At 38.7% G+C, this 16641-nt stretch overlaps 1 protein-coding gene across 3 annotated transcripts in view; it reads right to left on the reverse strand.

Moving 5' to 3' along the window:
- Positions 1-1328: 1328 nt before the first annotated feature.
- Positions 1329-16641, reverse strand: part of KCNK2 (potassium two pore domain channel subfamily K member 2) — a 268253-nt gene continuing 252940 nt past the window's right edge. For all 3 annotated transcript variants that reach the window (XM_060246797.1, XM_060246807.1, XM_060246815.1), the window contains exon 7: positions 1329-3608. In XM_060246797.1, the coding sequence (XP_060102780.1) occupies positions 3291-3608 (318 nt within the window). In that variant the 3' untranslated portion in view covers positions 1329-3290. The remainder of the gene's footprint in view (positions 3609-16641) is intronic.

The raw sequence follows: 16641 nt of genomic DNA on the forward strand, positions 1-16641 counted from the left end.
CTGAGAATTTCCAGTGACCACTGCACCGGAAAGTTGAAACTATCAAAGTTAGGGCAGAAACAATAATGGGGGAATAGCCAGAATAAATGCCCTAAACCAGTGGCTTAGAAGTATGAAAAAACATCAAAGGACGATCTGATATTGCAAACCTTGGCTTCCTTTTCATTTTTACTGGGGATTGCCCCCTTTGCTTGACTTGGACTATCAACTCCTCCTCTATAGGAAAATTCTTGAGCTATAATCCTAGCCACACCAATATTAGACCCAAGATGTTTGATAGACTGCCAGAGTCACAGGTGAATGCCTGATGGCTCAAAAGAGCTCAAATAAAACAATAAGTTTCATTTATAGTGGTTTTGGGTAGTCACATAGATAGATAGATGATAGATGATAGATGATAGATAGATAGATAGATAGATAGATAGATAGATAGATAGATAGATAGATAGATAGATAGATAGATAGATAGATAGATAGATAGATAGATGATGGACAGACGGACAGACAGATAAACAAACAAACAAACAAACAAAGAAATAAATTTATTATCATTTCCTTACAACAACCTTGAAAGATAAGTCACTATTATTGTTCCCATATTCCAAAAGGGTGAATAGTGAGCCTCCACTGGTGTAACACCTCTAAGTACTGTCCAAAGTGCTGAAGGACATACTGCCTGCTGCATATTGTTCTTGTTACGTTCAGATCTAGCTTTGAACGTAACAGAGGATAAGTTCCCACTGAACAGAGAAATGTGTCTGGGCTGTACATGGGTGTTTATATGATACACTTCTTCCCTGTATAAAAATATTCTTCTCACTTGGACATCTAGATGTCTGGGATAAATTTCTATGGAACCCATTCCCCACATTATGAGATCTATAAGTAAATGCTTTGCAGAGGCAGCTGAGCTCTTAATAGCAGCATTCTATCTTGAATCACAAGATGCTATCCAAACTCCTTCCAAGTTTAAAAAGTAACTTGTAAAGCCACTGGGAGGGAGCCACCAATTTTCAGCAACAGGAATTAAAGATCTGTTGTGCTTCCACAGTGTCTTTTTGATATTTAAAGGAGCTTTCAGGATAGGGGGCTGTGTGCTAAAACAAATATAAAGGGGCAAGAACAAGAAGAGTTTTTTTTTTTAATTTGAGAAGAAACAAGTTGATGCTAGAAAGGGAATGGTGTTATTGAATCTGCCATCTTGATTTTATTTCCTAACTTTTGTAATTTGGTCCAAAATAATTCAAATTCCAGAGCTCCACTGTGCTGGTTTTACAAAAGAGTTCTCACCATTATAATGGCAACAAGTAGGAGACTTGGTAAGGTATGTTTTAATTAAAAACTTTATTATTTTTTATTTTCATTACAATTCACAGTTTATACATGGCAAGATGACCTTTCTTACCATGTCAACATTCAGAACACTGTGCTGGGGAAAATGGTGGGGATGAGGGCTTTTTCTTTGAAGAGCCTGGCCATATTTAATGGAACCTTGCTGATCTGAGATGTATACTCTCATTCATTCTTCACTAATTGCTATTTACACTGATAACTTAGATTTGTAGAAAAGATGAAGCATCCATTAATTTAACATTCATAGTTTATGTTATTTAATAGTCCGACAATATGGATTTATTTGAATTGTGTCCAATCAATGTCCCATTTTGCTTTAATGTTCTCAGAGTCAAGGATGTGAGCCTCAAACAGCTCTGCCGGTGCAAATACTTGTCATTTCAATGGCATTGCACCATAGTTATGCTTTGAGGATCAGGCTGCCTATTAAGCTTTTAAGGGGTGTTATGTTTATTTTACATACAGCCAGGTTGCAATAAAATTAAAATAATTAAAACTTTTAAAAAGATAACCATTCCATTATTTTAATTCTGCATTCCTTCTGAATCTTGCACACACACACAGAGAGAAACAAAGACACAAGAGGCTTTAAAATGAAAGTCATTTTTTTTCTTTAAGACAACCAATGAAATCCCTAGGGTAGGTTTCAGATCTGCATATCAGCCTATTCTATCCAAATATCCATTGATATTTGGATTGTGCTATTGGTCAACTGTTGTTCACGTCTGCATTTGTGTTCAGTTACCTTCTGTATTCTCAGAGGAGAAAGTCACAGTGATGCCAGTTTCAGCTGCATTCCCACTTTAATCCCACTTCTAGAGTGGGAAGAAACATTGTAGGTTGTAACATTCAGGAAGGCAATCCAGAAGGCAGGATCCCTGTGCTAAAGTAGCTTATGGCAGGACGTGGCTAGAACAAAAAAAATTAGAATCCCTTTCTGCCACCAATGTTGTCTTGACTAGAAACCACTCTGCTGCTGTTGATTCAGAAGTGTTCTGCATTGTTGGTATGTGAATGAATCTTTTCAATGCATCAAGTAACTAACAGTATTTGTTATCGCTTATCATATAATTTAGCAACACAACACTGAAGATTTTTTGGTATGTAATGTGTGGGGCTGAATTGTGGATCATAGTTTAAATGATACCTGACATGGATCCATAAATTCTACAGGTCTACAGAGTATACATATATCATCTGCACCTGAGTAAAAGAAATGCTTGCTGGGGGACACCTTTTGCACCCTTATAATTACAGCGCCTTTAAAGCTAGACTTAGGAGTGTTGCTTTGATGTCCTTTGATTTGGCATCTCTTTCAACGCTGGTATCCTCAGCTTTATACACCCTTAAAACATCATTGTTTGGGGCATGATGAAATCTCAAATGAGATATGTTACTCATGCAGGAACCAACCAATCAACAGACAAAAACCCATATGAGAGTTATAGAGGTTCTGTTTCTTTAAAAGATAAGGCACTGACAAAAATTTCTTAGGTAAAAGGCTGCATAAGATTTTCTTGCCATTTACATTTAGTTTGTAGTCCATACATGGTCCATTCCTAGGCTTGGTAAGGTAGACCCTGAAAAGTTTAAGGACTGATCCCTCAAAGCTACATTGTTAATCTAAACTGGTATTATTCATTCTTTACGCCTTATGGCACATTAGGAGAGATGAAAAAACAGTCTGGGCACAAAAAAGGCATCAGACATTGCTTGTTCCAGCATTTGTCAATGACAGAGTGCCATTCATTTTGTGTCTTTCAAGAAATATGATGGTGACTCTGAATCCTTATTGTGGTGGGTTTCTGTTGGAACTCATGCATGTGATAAAAAAATGCTATTAGCATCAGTTATGAACAGGTAAAATATCAGGAACTACAAGGTAAGTCTAAACCACAGGCTTTTTCTTATTAAAAGATCAGGATTCAAAGTCAGCGCTACTTAATGTTTTCAATAACAGCAATTTCTTCAGCTGCACAGTGAGGAGTCAAGCCATTCATATAAATGCTGTCTGTCTTTGTGATGGCAGGCAAGATATCTTTCTCGCTGGTGAGGTGGTTGACAGACAAGGTTCTCTTGCAAGGAGTCAGGTCCTGGCTGTGGTTCACTGCCATTTCAGCAGAGAGCTTCCTCTTGATGGAGGTAGCTCGCTGGAACTTGTCATAAATTTCCACACTCAGGCGCCTGCGTGTTTCTTTGAACTCTGCAGTGACATTGGCCGTCCATTCAGCTGCATGAGCTCTGAACTCTCCCACCTAAGGAACATAACAACAGAAGGAAGAAGAGAAAGAAATAACACTGCTATACACTTTTTAAAAAAATGCTTGAGTGGCATAAAGCTTCAGAAAGAACAAAGGGAAAACTGTGCCCAAAAGACTGACAGTGAGCAGCTGCCCAATGGCATTACCCTTTTGTACCCAGGTCTCTAATTATTTTGTTCCAGTGGAAAAATTTAGTTGCCATATTAATACAATAAAAGGGACACACCATCATAAACAGCAAAAATCACTGCAGCAAAAGCATTTCACAGCTCTTTTTATAATTTTATCTAGGCCAGTGAGGTGAAATTGCCTTTGAAAATTAAGCCCAGACAGCTGAAAGGATCCCAGCTGGACAGAGAACGCTGAATTCCCTGCAATCCAGACAGTCTGTTATTGTGTTGTTACCAGGGGAGATGTCGTAGTTATTTATGAACACCCTGGCTGCATGTGTAATGATCCTTGTGAGATTCAATACTGACATTTCTAAATTTAGATGGAAAGGGCTTTTAAAATAAAAATGTCAGCTGTCGCTGTTCTATTTTTAGTGCACGTTTGAAATGAGGATTAAGGCAAGTGACAGTTTTAGTCAAGTCAGCAGAATGCTTGCCATTTCCCACCTCTGTTGCAGTCAATATATGAAAATTGCAAGGATACAAAAATAAAAAGGGACTCTGCTACTATTACTTTCTGATCTGATATATATGTACATTCCAGATTCCTGCATTTCATAAAGTGATGAAAGCCCTCACTAATTTAAGCTAATAACTGTTTCCTTTTTAATTGATTTGCATGACCTTTACAGTTGCTGGCCACTTGGTCTAATCTTATTTTCTCAGCCTGGATTCTGGTGTGTCATGGTAAACCAGCCATCTGTACACTTCAACAAGCTCAAATGGCAATATAAACTGGTACGTGCACAGAAATTTATTCAGACTTGGATTCATCCCATGTTTTCTATCCAAAATTTATGATTCTGCAATACTATTGCTACACATATTCCAAGTCTTTATTGTATCTGGGTGAAATTCCCTTTGGTTTCAATGAGAAACATTCCTGTTTGTAACATTTGTGTTTCTCAATCAATTGAGATGACGTTCTCAGAGAGTGTAGCCCTCATCCAAGGACTGCTTTTCCCCCGCACCATTTTCAGGCAGCTAGAAGAAAGCCTCTCATTCTAAAAGCGATTAAAATTCTCATTTGCATATCCATTTCTCATTTGGATATTTCTCATCCATATCTCATTTGGATATGTTAACTTATAGGTTGAAAGATGGTAATCTGGAAGAGTGTAAGAAAACTTGGTATCCAATGTATGAATGGGCCAAACAATTGGGATTTGAATGGATAGAATAACATTACTTGTATTAGTCTCAGTAATTTCGCTCCATTAGATAAATGTATATAGGTTTGTCAATAATGCTTTTGTTGTTGTTGTTGTTTAATTGTTTATTTGTTTTCTGTCTTTTGTTGTTGTAAATAAAATTCTTTTTTGTGGAAAAAAAATAAATAAAATTCTCATTTGCAAATCAAACTGGGAGATTTTTTTTTAAAAGTCACTCAACCAAAGACACAATGAAATAATAAGTGGGAGCAAGCACAGTTTGTCTACCCTAAATTGCACATTCAGCTTTTGTTTTAAAAAATAAAAATAAGCCCCTCTGCTTTTTTTCATTAGTAAATGAGTACCATGTTCTCAAACATCTTGTTTACACTACAATTTAACATGGCCAGGATATCTCAGATTCTGAATAAGCAGCTTTTGCTTACAGAGATTAACTGATCGTTAATGATCTGTATGCCTCCTAGGCCTTTTTCTATAGGGAGGGACACTTACACCTCTGTCCCTCCATCTTCAGGTAAAGTGGGCTGTCTACTGCCAACAGGAGGAGGAAATCCTGGGCGTCTGCCTTTTATCAGTTCTAGAAGAACTCTAACCCTGCCTGAATTCCAAAAAAGCCCACAGCCCCACAAAAGCAAAGTGTACTGTAGATATTGTGCCATCATAGAAAATAATGCTTCCATTCATCCAAGTTAGTTTCTGTGCATAGACAGATGATTTTTAATGTAATTTAATTTTTCAATTTATACCCCTCTCTATACCACAATTTTGTAAAATTTAAGCAAAGATATTTGGTTATGAAAGGAAACAAAAACTGAAATCTACACGCTCACAATCTGCAGGTTTATTGGAGGTAAATTTTACTACAACTATTTTTACTAAGTTGTTTCCAAACATTTGGGCTTAGCCCTATATGGCCGAGGACCTGTCTACCTTAGGGACTGTCTCTCCCCATATGTTCCCCAGAGGGTACTTCATTCTGGAACACAAAACCTTCTATTGATCCTCAGGCCAAGGGAGGCAAGATTGAAGACCACCAGAGATTGCGCCTTCTCAGTCACTGCCCCCTATTGGTGGAACCAACTGCTGGAGGAGGTCAGAGTCTTGTGGGACCTTGCCCAGTTCCACAAGGCCTGCAAGACAACACTTTTTCGGCTAGCTTTTAACTAAGTTGCCAGCTAGCCTCTTATTAAACTGCCAATATAGTAATACAAAAGGATACCTAAGAGCATGAAATGCCATCAAAAATTTGATACTAGCACCAAACTGTTTTATTGTTTTATATTGTTTTAATTGTAATTATTGAATTAATGTTTTATTGTAATTTACTGTTTTCATTGTTGTGAGCCACCCGAAGCCTGCTTCAGTGGGGAGGGCAGGATATAAATATTAAATAATAATAATAACAATAATACCAGCATTGGAGGTAAAATTGAAGGAGAGGGGTTGAGTTTGATTGAATTTGAAAACTGAGTTTGAAAACCAGCATGGTGTGCTGGTGAGTGCACCAGAACAAGATTTGGCCAAAACAGAGTCAGATCCCCATTCTGCCTTGGAAGCATGCTGGGTAACCTTCGGCCAGTCACACACACTCAGCCTGCCCTAGTTTACAGGGTTTGTGTGAGGATAAAATAGAAGATGGGAATTATGTAAGCCACTTTGGGTCCCTAGTGGAGAGAAAGGTAAGATATAGATGCAGTAACTAAATAAATAAACAGCTCTTTCAGTCAGTAAAACATTGACCAATTCCCCACTAGCCTTATGCCACTCTCACTCTCTTCTCCACAGGGCTTCTGTTGTATTTTACACTATCTGCCCCGGGCCTGCAACTCACTTCGCCTTTTCCGTGCAGCAAACAGAAACCAGTTTTTAGAGGATCTTGTTTGTGGTGCAAAAAGAGCTGAGCGAGTTGCAGCCCCGGGGCAGATAGTGTGAAATCCAACGGAAGCCCTGCAGAGAAGAGGAGAGTGAGAGCAGCATAAGGCTAGTGGGGAATCAGTTATTGTCTCTTCACTAAGAGATCCAAGTGATTTTCCACTGTGGCAGCTGTTGAAAAGCTTAGAAGGATGAGTCCAGAATATTAACATGGATTGCAGTTGGGCCTGATCTCTGGAAACCGTCAAGCACTGCCAGTGTCTGGTGCCATACAGTGCTGGTGCCATAATGCAATCAAAGTATATGGGTGTGCGTTTGTGTGTGTGTGTATTGCTGCATGTCACATTAGTAGGTTATGGGAAGAAGAGGAGAAAATGCTGAATGATAAACTTTAAAAAGTGAGCTCACATTATCAAGAAATATTAAAAAGTAGCTATCAAATATCTTTAAGAAAAGTATTAAAGTCTGGGTCTTGCAACCTATGACCAAATAGGTCTTACTGTGGCATTTAATATGGCTCTTTCAAGAATGAAAATCAAATATTTAATTGGGATGAGGTGGGTGGGATGAGGGAATAACCAGCATGTAAAGCAAGCAAAGATTTTTAGGGAACTAAAGTACTTCTTAGGATGCTTTACAGAAAGGAAAATGATAGATGTAAACATTTGCTAGCAATGTATAGGAGTCCTTATTGCTTATGGTGAGAGTTCTCTTGCTGATGATATTCCTTTGTCACCTGTATTGGCTCAATAAAGAGGTGGGAGAAAAATGAAGAAGGAATGATGTCGATCTATATCATAAAGTTTTAGGGAGTCCTCACAACTCTGTGGGGAATGCCTAGAAAGACCCAGAAGTGGCATTACAATATGCATCTTCCCTTCCTCATGCCTCACCCCCAAAATTTTCCAGTGGTTGAGGGCAGAGGCTTGGCAACCCTACCAGTAACCCAAGTGCAAAATATGAACAGATTTATGGCAATGCACTAAAATGATTGCATAAAGTTATCTTATGCATATTTATTACTTACTCTGAGATCTTGTGTATGCCTCCTTGTAACAAGAAATCACAATGGGATAATTAGCAGGGCTTTTTTATTTTAAAAGCCCAGCAGGAACTCATTCTCATATTAGGCCACACCCCCTGACATCACCATTGTTTTACACAGAGCTTTTTTGTAGAACAAGCCCAGCAGGATCTTATTTGCACATTAGGCCACACCCCCTGGTGCCAAGCCGGCCACAACTGCGTTCCTGTGCATTCCTGCTAAACCACCACACACACACACACCCCGATTATCAGTAGTGTTAATTTGTATAGTTCTAGTTATGTGAAAGGGCTTGTGATCCTTGTTCTGAATTTGGACTTCGTTGGGCTCTTGAATTATGAAAGATTGCAGACCTCTGATCTAAGATAGCCTCATTACATTTATTTATTTATTTGAATTTTTAACCCAGTATTTCTGTTTGAAATAAATATTTAAAGTGGCTTCCAATATATCCATATAAAATGGACAGCAGCTACACAAGCACTGGTGATAGTTTTAAATTTTAAAAAGGCATTCCAGAATAAAAAAGCATTTCCAGATTATTTTGGAAGCCCTCTAAAGGAGGAACCATGTTGCTGAGAAACTAGCCCCATCTTATTTCTCCAACAAGGGGTTCCTACAGTGAGAATTCCTTGGCAGGCTTCAGCATGGGTATGTGTGGGTGGAGGAGATTCACTAAGTACCTTGGACCTAAGCCATTTAAAGCCTTAAAGTATTAATATCAGTACTTTGTACTGGGCCCAGTGTAATTGGCACAATGTGGGGGTATGTCCCTGGAAGCACTGGGGCTGCCACATTCTGAACCAGTAGCCCAACCTGTTTGTAGCCAATGTGTGTGACTGTGGAAGTATGGCATATCTGTTCCAGGAAATGAAACAGCTGTGGAAGTATGGCATATCTGTTCCAGGAAATGCAACAGCTGGCAAACCAATATAAGTTAGAAATATGCTTTTGTCGTCTGGGCATGCAGGGTCAAGGAGGCATCCAAGAGTATATGCAAGCTTGCCTCTTGAGGGGAATATGGCCCCACCCAGTGCAAACTGAACACGTATTCCCAATCATGCTTTAAAGCTCATTCAAGGCACCTGTTTTTCTGTATTTAATTTCAGTTTGTTTGCTCTCTCATGGTCCCTTACAGCATTCAATCTAGGGATGTATGCTTGGATATAACCAAACCAAATATATATCTGAAAAACATGTTAGTATTTTTTGGATGTAATTGGGTCTCTAAAATTAAAAAGTAGCTCTAAAATATTTGGAATTACCTGGGAATATCAGGAGCCAATGTTTGCAGGGCCCCAGGACTGGTTTTGCCTTTATTTCCTCCCCCCAACCCATTTCACTGTCTCCCAGGGCTTGGTATCAGTTTGCCAGGCTGCTTTAGTTCAGATTCTGTCAGTTTCAATTGCTTAAAAAAAATTACTCTTTGCTGAAACTTGGTTTGTGTCAGGTTTGCAGTTTTCATGTGGATTCTCAGACTTTATATTGAAATTCTTATGCCTTACATATGTTGAGATTGTCACATTTGACATAGTTTCAGTTTTGCAAGTTTTACATTGTTTAGGTTTAACAATAGCTGCAATAGCTTTCCTATGGGAAGATTCTTGGGTTTTACATTTGTCTCCCACCTCCCCCATTCAGGAGCCCATAGAATTGGACACCATGGTCCAATTGCCTTGAAAACTGAGGGTTATTTAAAGGACAATCACCAGCAGATCCCCTGCAATTTTGGTGCCAGCACCTTTAAAACCACCCCCACTTTCCAGAATTATTCCTCATAGGAATAATGGAGCCAAAAAATATCAGAAACCCAAGGGGGAAAACTGGTTCCAAATACCATGCTGTTATTTGGAAACTGGGAATATCAATATTTTCCAGCTCCTATATATAAGGATATGGAAAATGTCTTTTTTCCCTCTGCAAACCCCTAATGCAGAGACTCTACAATACAAAGGCTCCTGCTAATTTGGAGACAATATCCATTATCTCTGACCCATCCTGACTACAAGAACAAAATTAAGCTTTGTAGTTCCTTTTTATGATGCAAAGAAATTTTGAGAAGCTCTGTTCTGTGCTGGCTTTCACTAGCCATGCATTAACTTCCTACTGCCAACAGATAAAGGGCTCTCTCAGGGCCAAACTAGACATTATGGTGACCACAGGGTGTGATGGGCTGTTTATGCAGTTGAACAGGTGTATGGAGTGGGAACAAAATCATCTGAACCCACTATACCTTATTGGGCCCTTGCGGCATTTTTAAAATGGCATTGGCCCTGGGTTGAACCCATGTCTGCTGTAATGTCTAATTTGGCTCACAATCCTGTGTTTAAGGACACTCCAAAACTGGAGCTGGTCACATTATATACTTTATTTCTAAAAATGTAATATATTTTCTATTGTTGGAGGCACTAAAATTAAAGGGGGCAAGTTTCTATCTATCCATGAAAAAGGCATTCATCTGTTAATATCTCTCAATGCAGAACAGACAAAACACTGCTCTTTTTGCAATTGTCTGGAAAAACATCCCTTCCTGATTTTATGCTGCCAATCCTTTTACTAATAATTCCGATTCAGAGTCTCCAGCCACTTCTAAGGAAAATTGGTAGATCTGGAGATCTGTTGTATTAAATAACTTTACTAGGCTATGTGACTTAAAAAAAAACTGCTTTGAAAACCAGAAAATACATTAGAATATTTTGTCAATTTTTGTTACAGGTTTCTGCTCCAAGATTTCTTAAAAGAGGGGAAAGCTGACCACTTAGTAGCTTATGGGAGACACATAATCATGAGTGAGATAATACCAAGTATTACATGTATTCTTTCTTAACTTTATGAGATGTATTAGTGAACAGTTGTGCTTAATAAACCAATTCATTACTGAGTTAATTAGTAAACTTTAATCGTAGTTTCCAAAAGGTTTATCTTTTCTCCCAATGGAAATCCAAAAGAACCTGGTGTATACTATAGCTAACACATACAAGGAGGTAAAGGTGTTTCAAGGAACTCCAAATAAAGATCAAGCCTAGATCTATCAAAGCACTTCTGCTATAGTATTAGGTTTAAAAAAAAAACCCAAAAATGCAAATATATACAACCAAATGTGAATGCTTTTCTCGGTTTTTATAGCATGATTATATGCCCAGTTAAACAGTACTCATCCTATTTTTAGAAACCTCCCATCAACACCCCATTGAGAATATGCATCTTCTTTTTACAGAAGTAAAAGATTTCAGTTCACAATGTAGTAAGGTAAGATTCTAAAACCTCTGCAGCACAGAAGCAGAGTCCAGAAATATGGAAATGAGAGAAGGATAAGCACAAAGGGAGTACTCTGTACTTAGTCCAACTTGTTTCCAATAAGGTGTAAGTACCCTAGACTTTCTTTGCATCACACTCTACCTTTTCTACAATATAGAAACTCTGCTCACTTTCATTGGTTCTATAGCAGTCTTTTCCATCCACTGCACCAGTTACTCTGTCTTTAATGGAACCTGAAAATGTCAACTGATAATCTGGAGAGCCATATTTCAAATTTAAATATTTCATATTTAAAGTTCCCAGATTTAAAATAAGTTATTACACTTGCTTTGCTTTGGTTACCACCCTTCTTCTCTGTCATCCTCTTCATTACTTGAGTTCAGGACAGCTATTCAAAACTGCCAGCATTCTTATCTGACCTCTTCTTTTGCTGCTGCCAATCTCCCAGCAAAGAATCAGCTGACTATGTAGTAGGAGCTACTCATAATGTCCCCAAACTGTTTAGTCTTCACTCTTCATGCCCACTCATCCTGAAGAAGAGGACAAAAAAGTATCTCTCTAGAAATCACTGTATGATGGGAAAAAACAGCAATCTGAACTCAATTCATGTGCATCCAAGAATGACTTTGCAAGTGACAATCCTACAAAGACATCCAGTTGTGCTATCTTTCATTCATTTGATTGGCATTCCCAGGCTATTGTGTCTGAAGAAAAGCATGCAAAGGAAAACTACACAGGCTGTAAGCTCTAGAACCATTTGCAGTACATTAGACATAATGATTCCGAATTACCAGTTAAGCAAGAACTGACTAGTGCAGAGGTGTCGAGCTCATTTGTTATGAGAGCTGAATCTGACATAAATGGGACTTTGTGGGACCAGGCCATGCATATTATAGAATGTAATGCCAGGTAGTGGAGATATATAAACTTTATAAAGGATACAGAGAAACACAATTTAAGATATTATTTTTTACTTAAAATACAAACATGCTTAAAACTCTTGCAGTGTTTTGTTTAAAATGGAAAGGTGGGGGAATAGTGGGATTTGGCAATGCAATCTTTTTTTTTTTAAAGCATCAAGAAAAAGCACGATCACAGCAGAAACTAAAAATATAAACCAAAAATATAAAATGCTCTGGGCTTAGGAAAACATGAAATGGCTGGGCATTGCAAGCTTCTCCCCATCTCCAGGTCTACTCAGATTGGCAATGGCTCATCCCCCTTTGGCTGTGGGTTTCCTGGTTAGAGTACTCACTAAGCACCAGTTCTAAGGTCCATTCAGCAGAGACATGCTGGCTCAAAGCATCAACCTTTATTTGCAAGGCCACACAACTCCAGCAAAGAACACCTTCTAACTGGCTATATAAATGCTGAAAAGTGAAACTGAGCTGCACTTCATTAAAATACATTGCAGCACAGACAAAGCTGCAAGGAAAACACAGAATGGAGTTTCCATTAAGGTCTCTGTGCCCAAATAGGCTACTCCCAAAGTAGTCTATCTGGGCACAGAGACCTTAATGGAAAGTCCATTCCACATTTTCCTTGCAACTTTGCAAGCCCAGAATTGTTTTCTGCTTCAGCCTGCAAAAACAAAGAAAGATCTATGAACTGGGCAGCCTTGGAGTTTCAAAGGGTGAGGACAAAAGGGAAGAGGGGGGACAAAAGAGCCTGACAGGACTGATTAAAGCCTTGGGCAGGCTGGTTCTGGCCCATGGGATGGACATTTGACATCCCTGGACTAGTGCATTCGACTAGCTGAGTCATGCTGCTTATCTTTTGACAGAAAATAGAGTGATGGATAATACCTATCCTAGATCAACTGCACTGGCTGCCTATCTGCTACTAAACACACTTCTAAGTATGGTTTCTTATTTTTAAAACCCTACATGGTCCATGTCCAATATACTTCTCCAAACATTCTGACATACTCTTAAGAGCCTGAGGTGGGGGGAGCTCAGTAATTTGCATAAATAAAATCTGTTAAAACAGGATTAGGACTTTATTTGTAGTGGCCTCCACACTGAAGAACTCTCTCCTTGGCCATCTTCCTAATGATACTCTTCTGGCAGGTGGCTTGTTGGCAGTTAATGTTACAAATAATTTTTAATATTATGCTGTTTATTGTCCACTTTTTATATTGTTATCTTTTTATCACTACTCTTTTAATGACTTAATTGGTTTAATTGATAATTTTATGTAAGCATTTTCCTGTATGCTTTTACATGTTATGCTTGGAAAAGGTTCTCAACATGGCAAAAATAGAACACATGATGAGGGAAGGGACTTGAAGCCTAGGATTGGTATAGAGAGCCAGTTTGGTGTAGTGGTTAAGTGCGCAGACTCTTATCTGGGAGAACTGAGTTTTTCCCCACTCCTCCACTTGCACCTGATTGAATGGTTTTGGGTCAGCCATAGCTATTACAAAGCTGTCCTTGAAAGGACAGCTTCTGTGAGAGCTCTCTCAGCACCACCTACCTCACAGGGTGTCTGTTGTGTGTGTGTATGGGGGGAAAGGTAAGAAGATTGTGACTATTCTGAGATTTGGAGTATAGGGCAGGATATAAATCCAATTTCTTCTTCTTCTATAAGAGTAATACATAAACACCTAGTTTCTTTGAATGAAACTATGTCCTTGGGGCCAGATGAACTACATCCAAGGATACTAAAATAACTTGCAAAGTAATTTCTGAGCCTCTGTCCATTATTTGTGAGTATTCTTAGAGAACAGGCAAGGTGCCAGAAGATTGGAGGCAGGCAAATGTTGTCCCCAACTTCAAGAAGTGAAAAAAGGAAAATTCTGGTAACTACTGACCTGTCAACTTGATGTCTATTCCTGGAAAAGTTTTAGAATAAATTCTCAGTCAGCCCTTGAGCATTTAGAAAGGATGGCTGTGATCACTAAGAGCCAGCAAGGGTTTCTAAAAAATGTTATGTCAGACTAACCTTATCTCTTTTTTTTTGTGAAAGTTACTTACCTTGCTGGATTAAGGGAATGTTGTAGACATAGAGCGTTTTCACACTGACCTTACTCGGGAGCGACGTCCCTGTTCACCGCGCAGCGTCTGCGCGGATTTCACACTAATTGCTCCGCAGAACCTGGAAGAGCTGCAAAGTCCCACGGCTTTTGTGTCGCAAATGTAAACTGGCTTTTGGCCAGTTTACATTTGCAACGCAAAAGCCACGGGACTTTGCGGCTCTTCCGGGTTCTGCGGAGCAATTAGTGCGAAATCCGCGCAGACGCTGCGCGGTGAAGAGGGACGTCGCTCCTGAGTAAGGTCAGTGCGAAAACGCCAATAGTTTATCTTGATTTAAAGCTTTTGATAAGGTTCCACATAATATTTTTGTTGACAAGTTGGTAAAATGTGGTTTAGATCCTATTACTGTTAGGTTGATCTCTAATTGGTTAACAGATTTTACCCAAAGAGTGCTTGTTTATGGTTCCTCATCCTCTTGGAGAGGAGTAACAAGTTGAGTGCCTCAGGTATCTGTCTTGGGACCTGTTTTGTTCAACATCTTTATAAATGATTTGGATGAAGGAATAGAGGTAATGCTTATTAAATTTGCAGGTGATATTAAACTGGGAGGGGTAGCAAATACAGCAGAAGAGAGTTGGGATACAGGATGATCTTGACAGGCTGGAAAACTGGGCTAAAACAAATGAAATGAATTTGCGGTCAGGCAGCAATTTTTATTCAGGTCAGTTTGGCAGGAAATCTGGGAAGGCTGTGGGTGTTTGTTTTTTTGCCATATTCTAGTTATGGAGCAGGTGTCAATGGGGATATGTGGGGAGAGGTATTTGTGAATTTCCTGCATTGTGTGGGGGGTTGGACTAGATGACCCTGAATGTCCCTTCCATCTCTATGAGTCTATGAATTAGTTGTATCCTGCTGCTTTAATGCTTGATTTCTTAATGGTAATGTTTATACAGGGTTTGTATGTTTAAAATCAATTTTCTAAATGGAGTCAATTTGTATTTTAAAGCACTTGGGTGACTTTAGACAAAAGGACATACCCTAAACAATCCATACTGCATGATAATGATCCTGCCTTTACTGTTGATGATTGAATTTTGTTCTTAGGTCTGTTAAATTCATGAAGGTCTCATCCATCTCCATTGCATTTCCACTGCATAACAGATGCTCAGTATAACAATGACCCAAACTATTGTTCTGTATTGCTAACTGTTCTGTGCCCTCACATGCACTCAAAGAAAATGTTACCTTTTCATAATACAGTTCCCTTTGCTATATATTGTGAAAGACATAAGCTCAAAAGGTTACTGATGGAGAACTGTGTAATTTTCAGACTGCCAGAGCACATAAAGAACAAGCTTGTGTAATTTAGTTCTTCCTTCTTTTCATAATACTATTTTGGTGAATATTCAGCCTTCTTCTTTTCCCGAGGTATGACATTTCCTCATGCTACACTCAATTTTAGCTTAATATGATGCCTGGTAGTACTTCAGGAACTGATTCTAAGTGATTGAAATGCCAGTTGTATATGCTGTTTACTTTCCTCAAATATGGCAACAAGAATCCCCCCCCCCTTTGGATCTTGCTGTGTAGAAACATTAACAGAATTTAGAGACAGAATAATCCACACATTGTACACAGTCATCCTTGGGAAGGATGTATCTTCACAGACTCTTTGGATTCATTAAAATTGGGGCACAAAAAAATATTTCCAGTAGGCTATTTATACAATAATGCCTGCCCAGAAGATTTTCAGCATGTGAGTGATGTCAGAAGCAACTGGTAAGAACAGATACAGAAGGAGGAAGGCCTTGCTCTGAACACTCTCACTACCCAAGCAGTTCTCTACTGTGTTATCTCCTTAAGGAACACTGTCCTGCGAGGACTGTGTGGACCATATGCTGCATACTCTTTTAGGAAGGCTGTTGCAGTTAATATTTTGTGGTTGATTGTGCTGTCCACATATATTGATTATTTTTATACCTTTGCTCTTTTTTATATGATGTACTGTGTAATTCTGAGTATTTTAAAATGTTCTGACCCACATTGGGTTGTCTTTCATACATGAAACAAGGGTTAAAATAAACCAACAATATTTCCTTAGCCTGGAAAAGTTCAATGCCTAGAAAATATCAGCTTGGCATTTAATGCCTTTTTCACAGTTCCACTCAATTTATCCTTGTAGGCAAATAATTTTAGGCTACAGTCCAAACAAGCTCATTTGGAAGAAAGTTTCCGATAGTATTTACTATCTGTTCAGGATTGGAACCGACATTATGGAACATGGCAAACAAAAAAAAGAATAATTAATACATGCTTCCCTTTCTCATAATTCAGTAGGAAGTTTATTTTGGGGGGGATAGCTCCCCTTTAATAAATTTATCTCTTGTTCTCTCAAAACAATTAAACATATTGACTCCCTTAAAGCCTAATCAGCTCTTTAGTCTGATGGGAATTAGAACATATTGAGACCTCAAGCATTATTGTGATTGATACAACAGGAGCTGGTTCAATAACTGTAGGTAAGTAACAAGGTTG

Source organism: Heteronotia binoei, chromosome 1, assembly GCF_032191835.1.
Source record: "Heteronotia binoei isolate CCM8104 ecotype False Entrance Well chromosome 1, APGP_CSIRO_Hbin_v1, whole genome shotgun sequence".
NCBI classification, from domain to species: domain Eukaryota; kingdom Metazoa; phylum Chordata; class Lepidosauria; order Squamata; family Gekkonidae; genus Heteronotia; species Heteronotia binoei.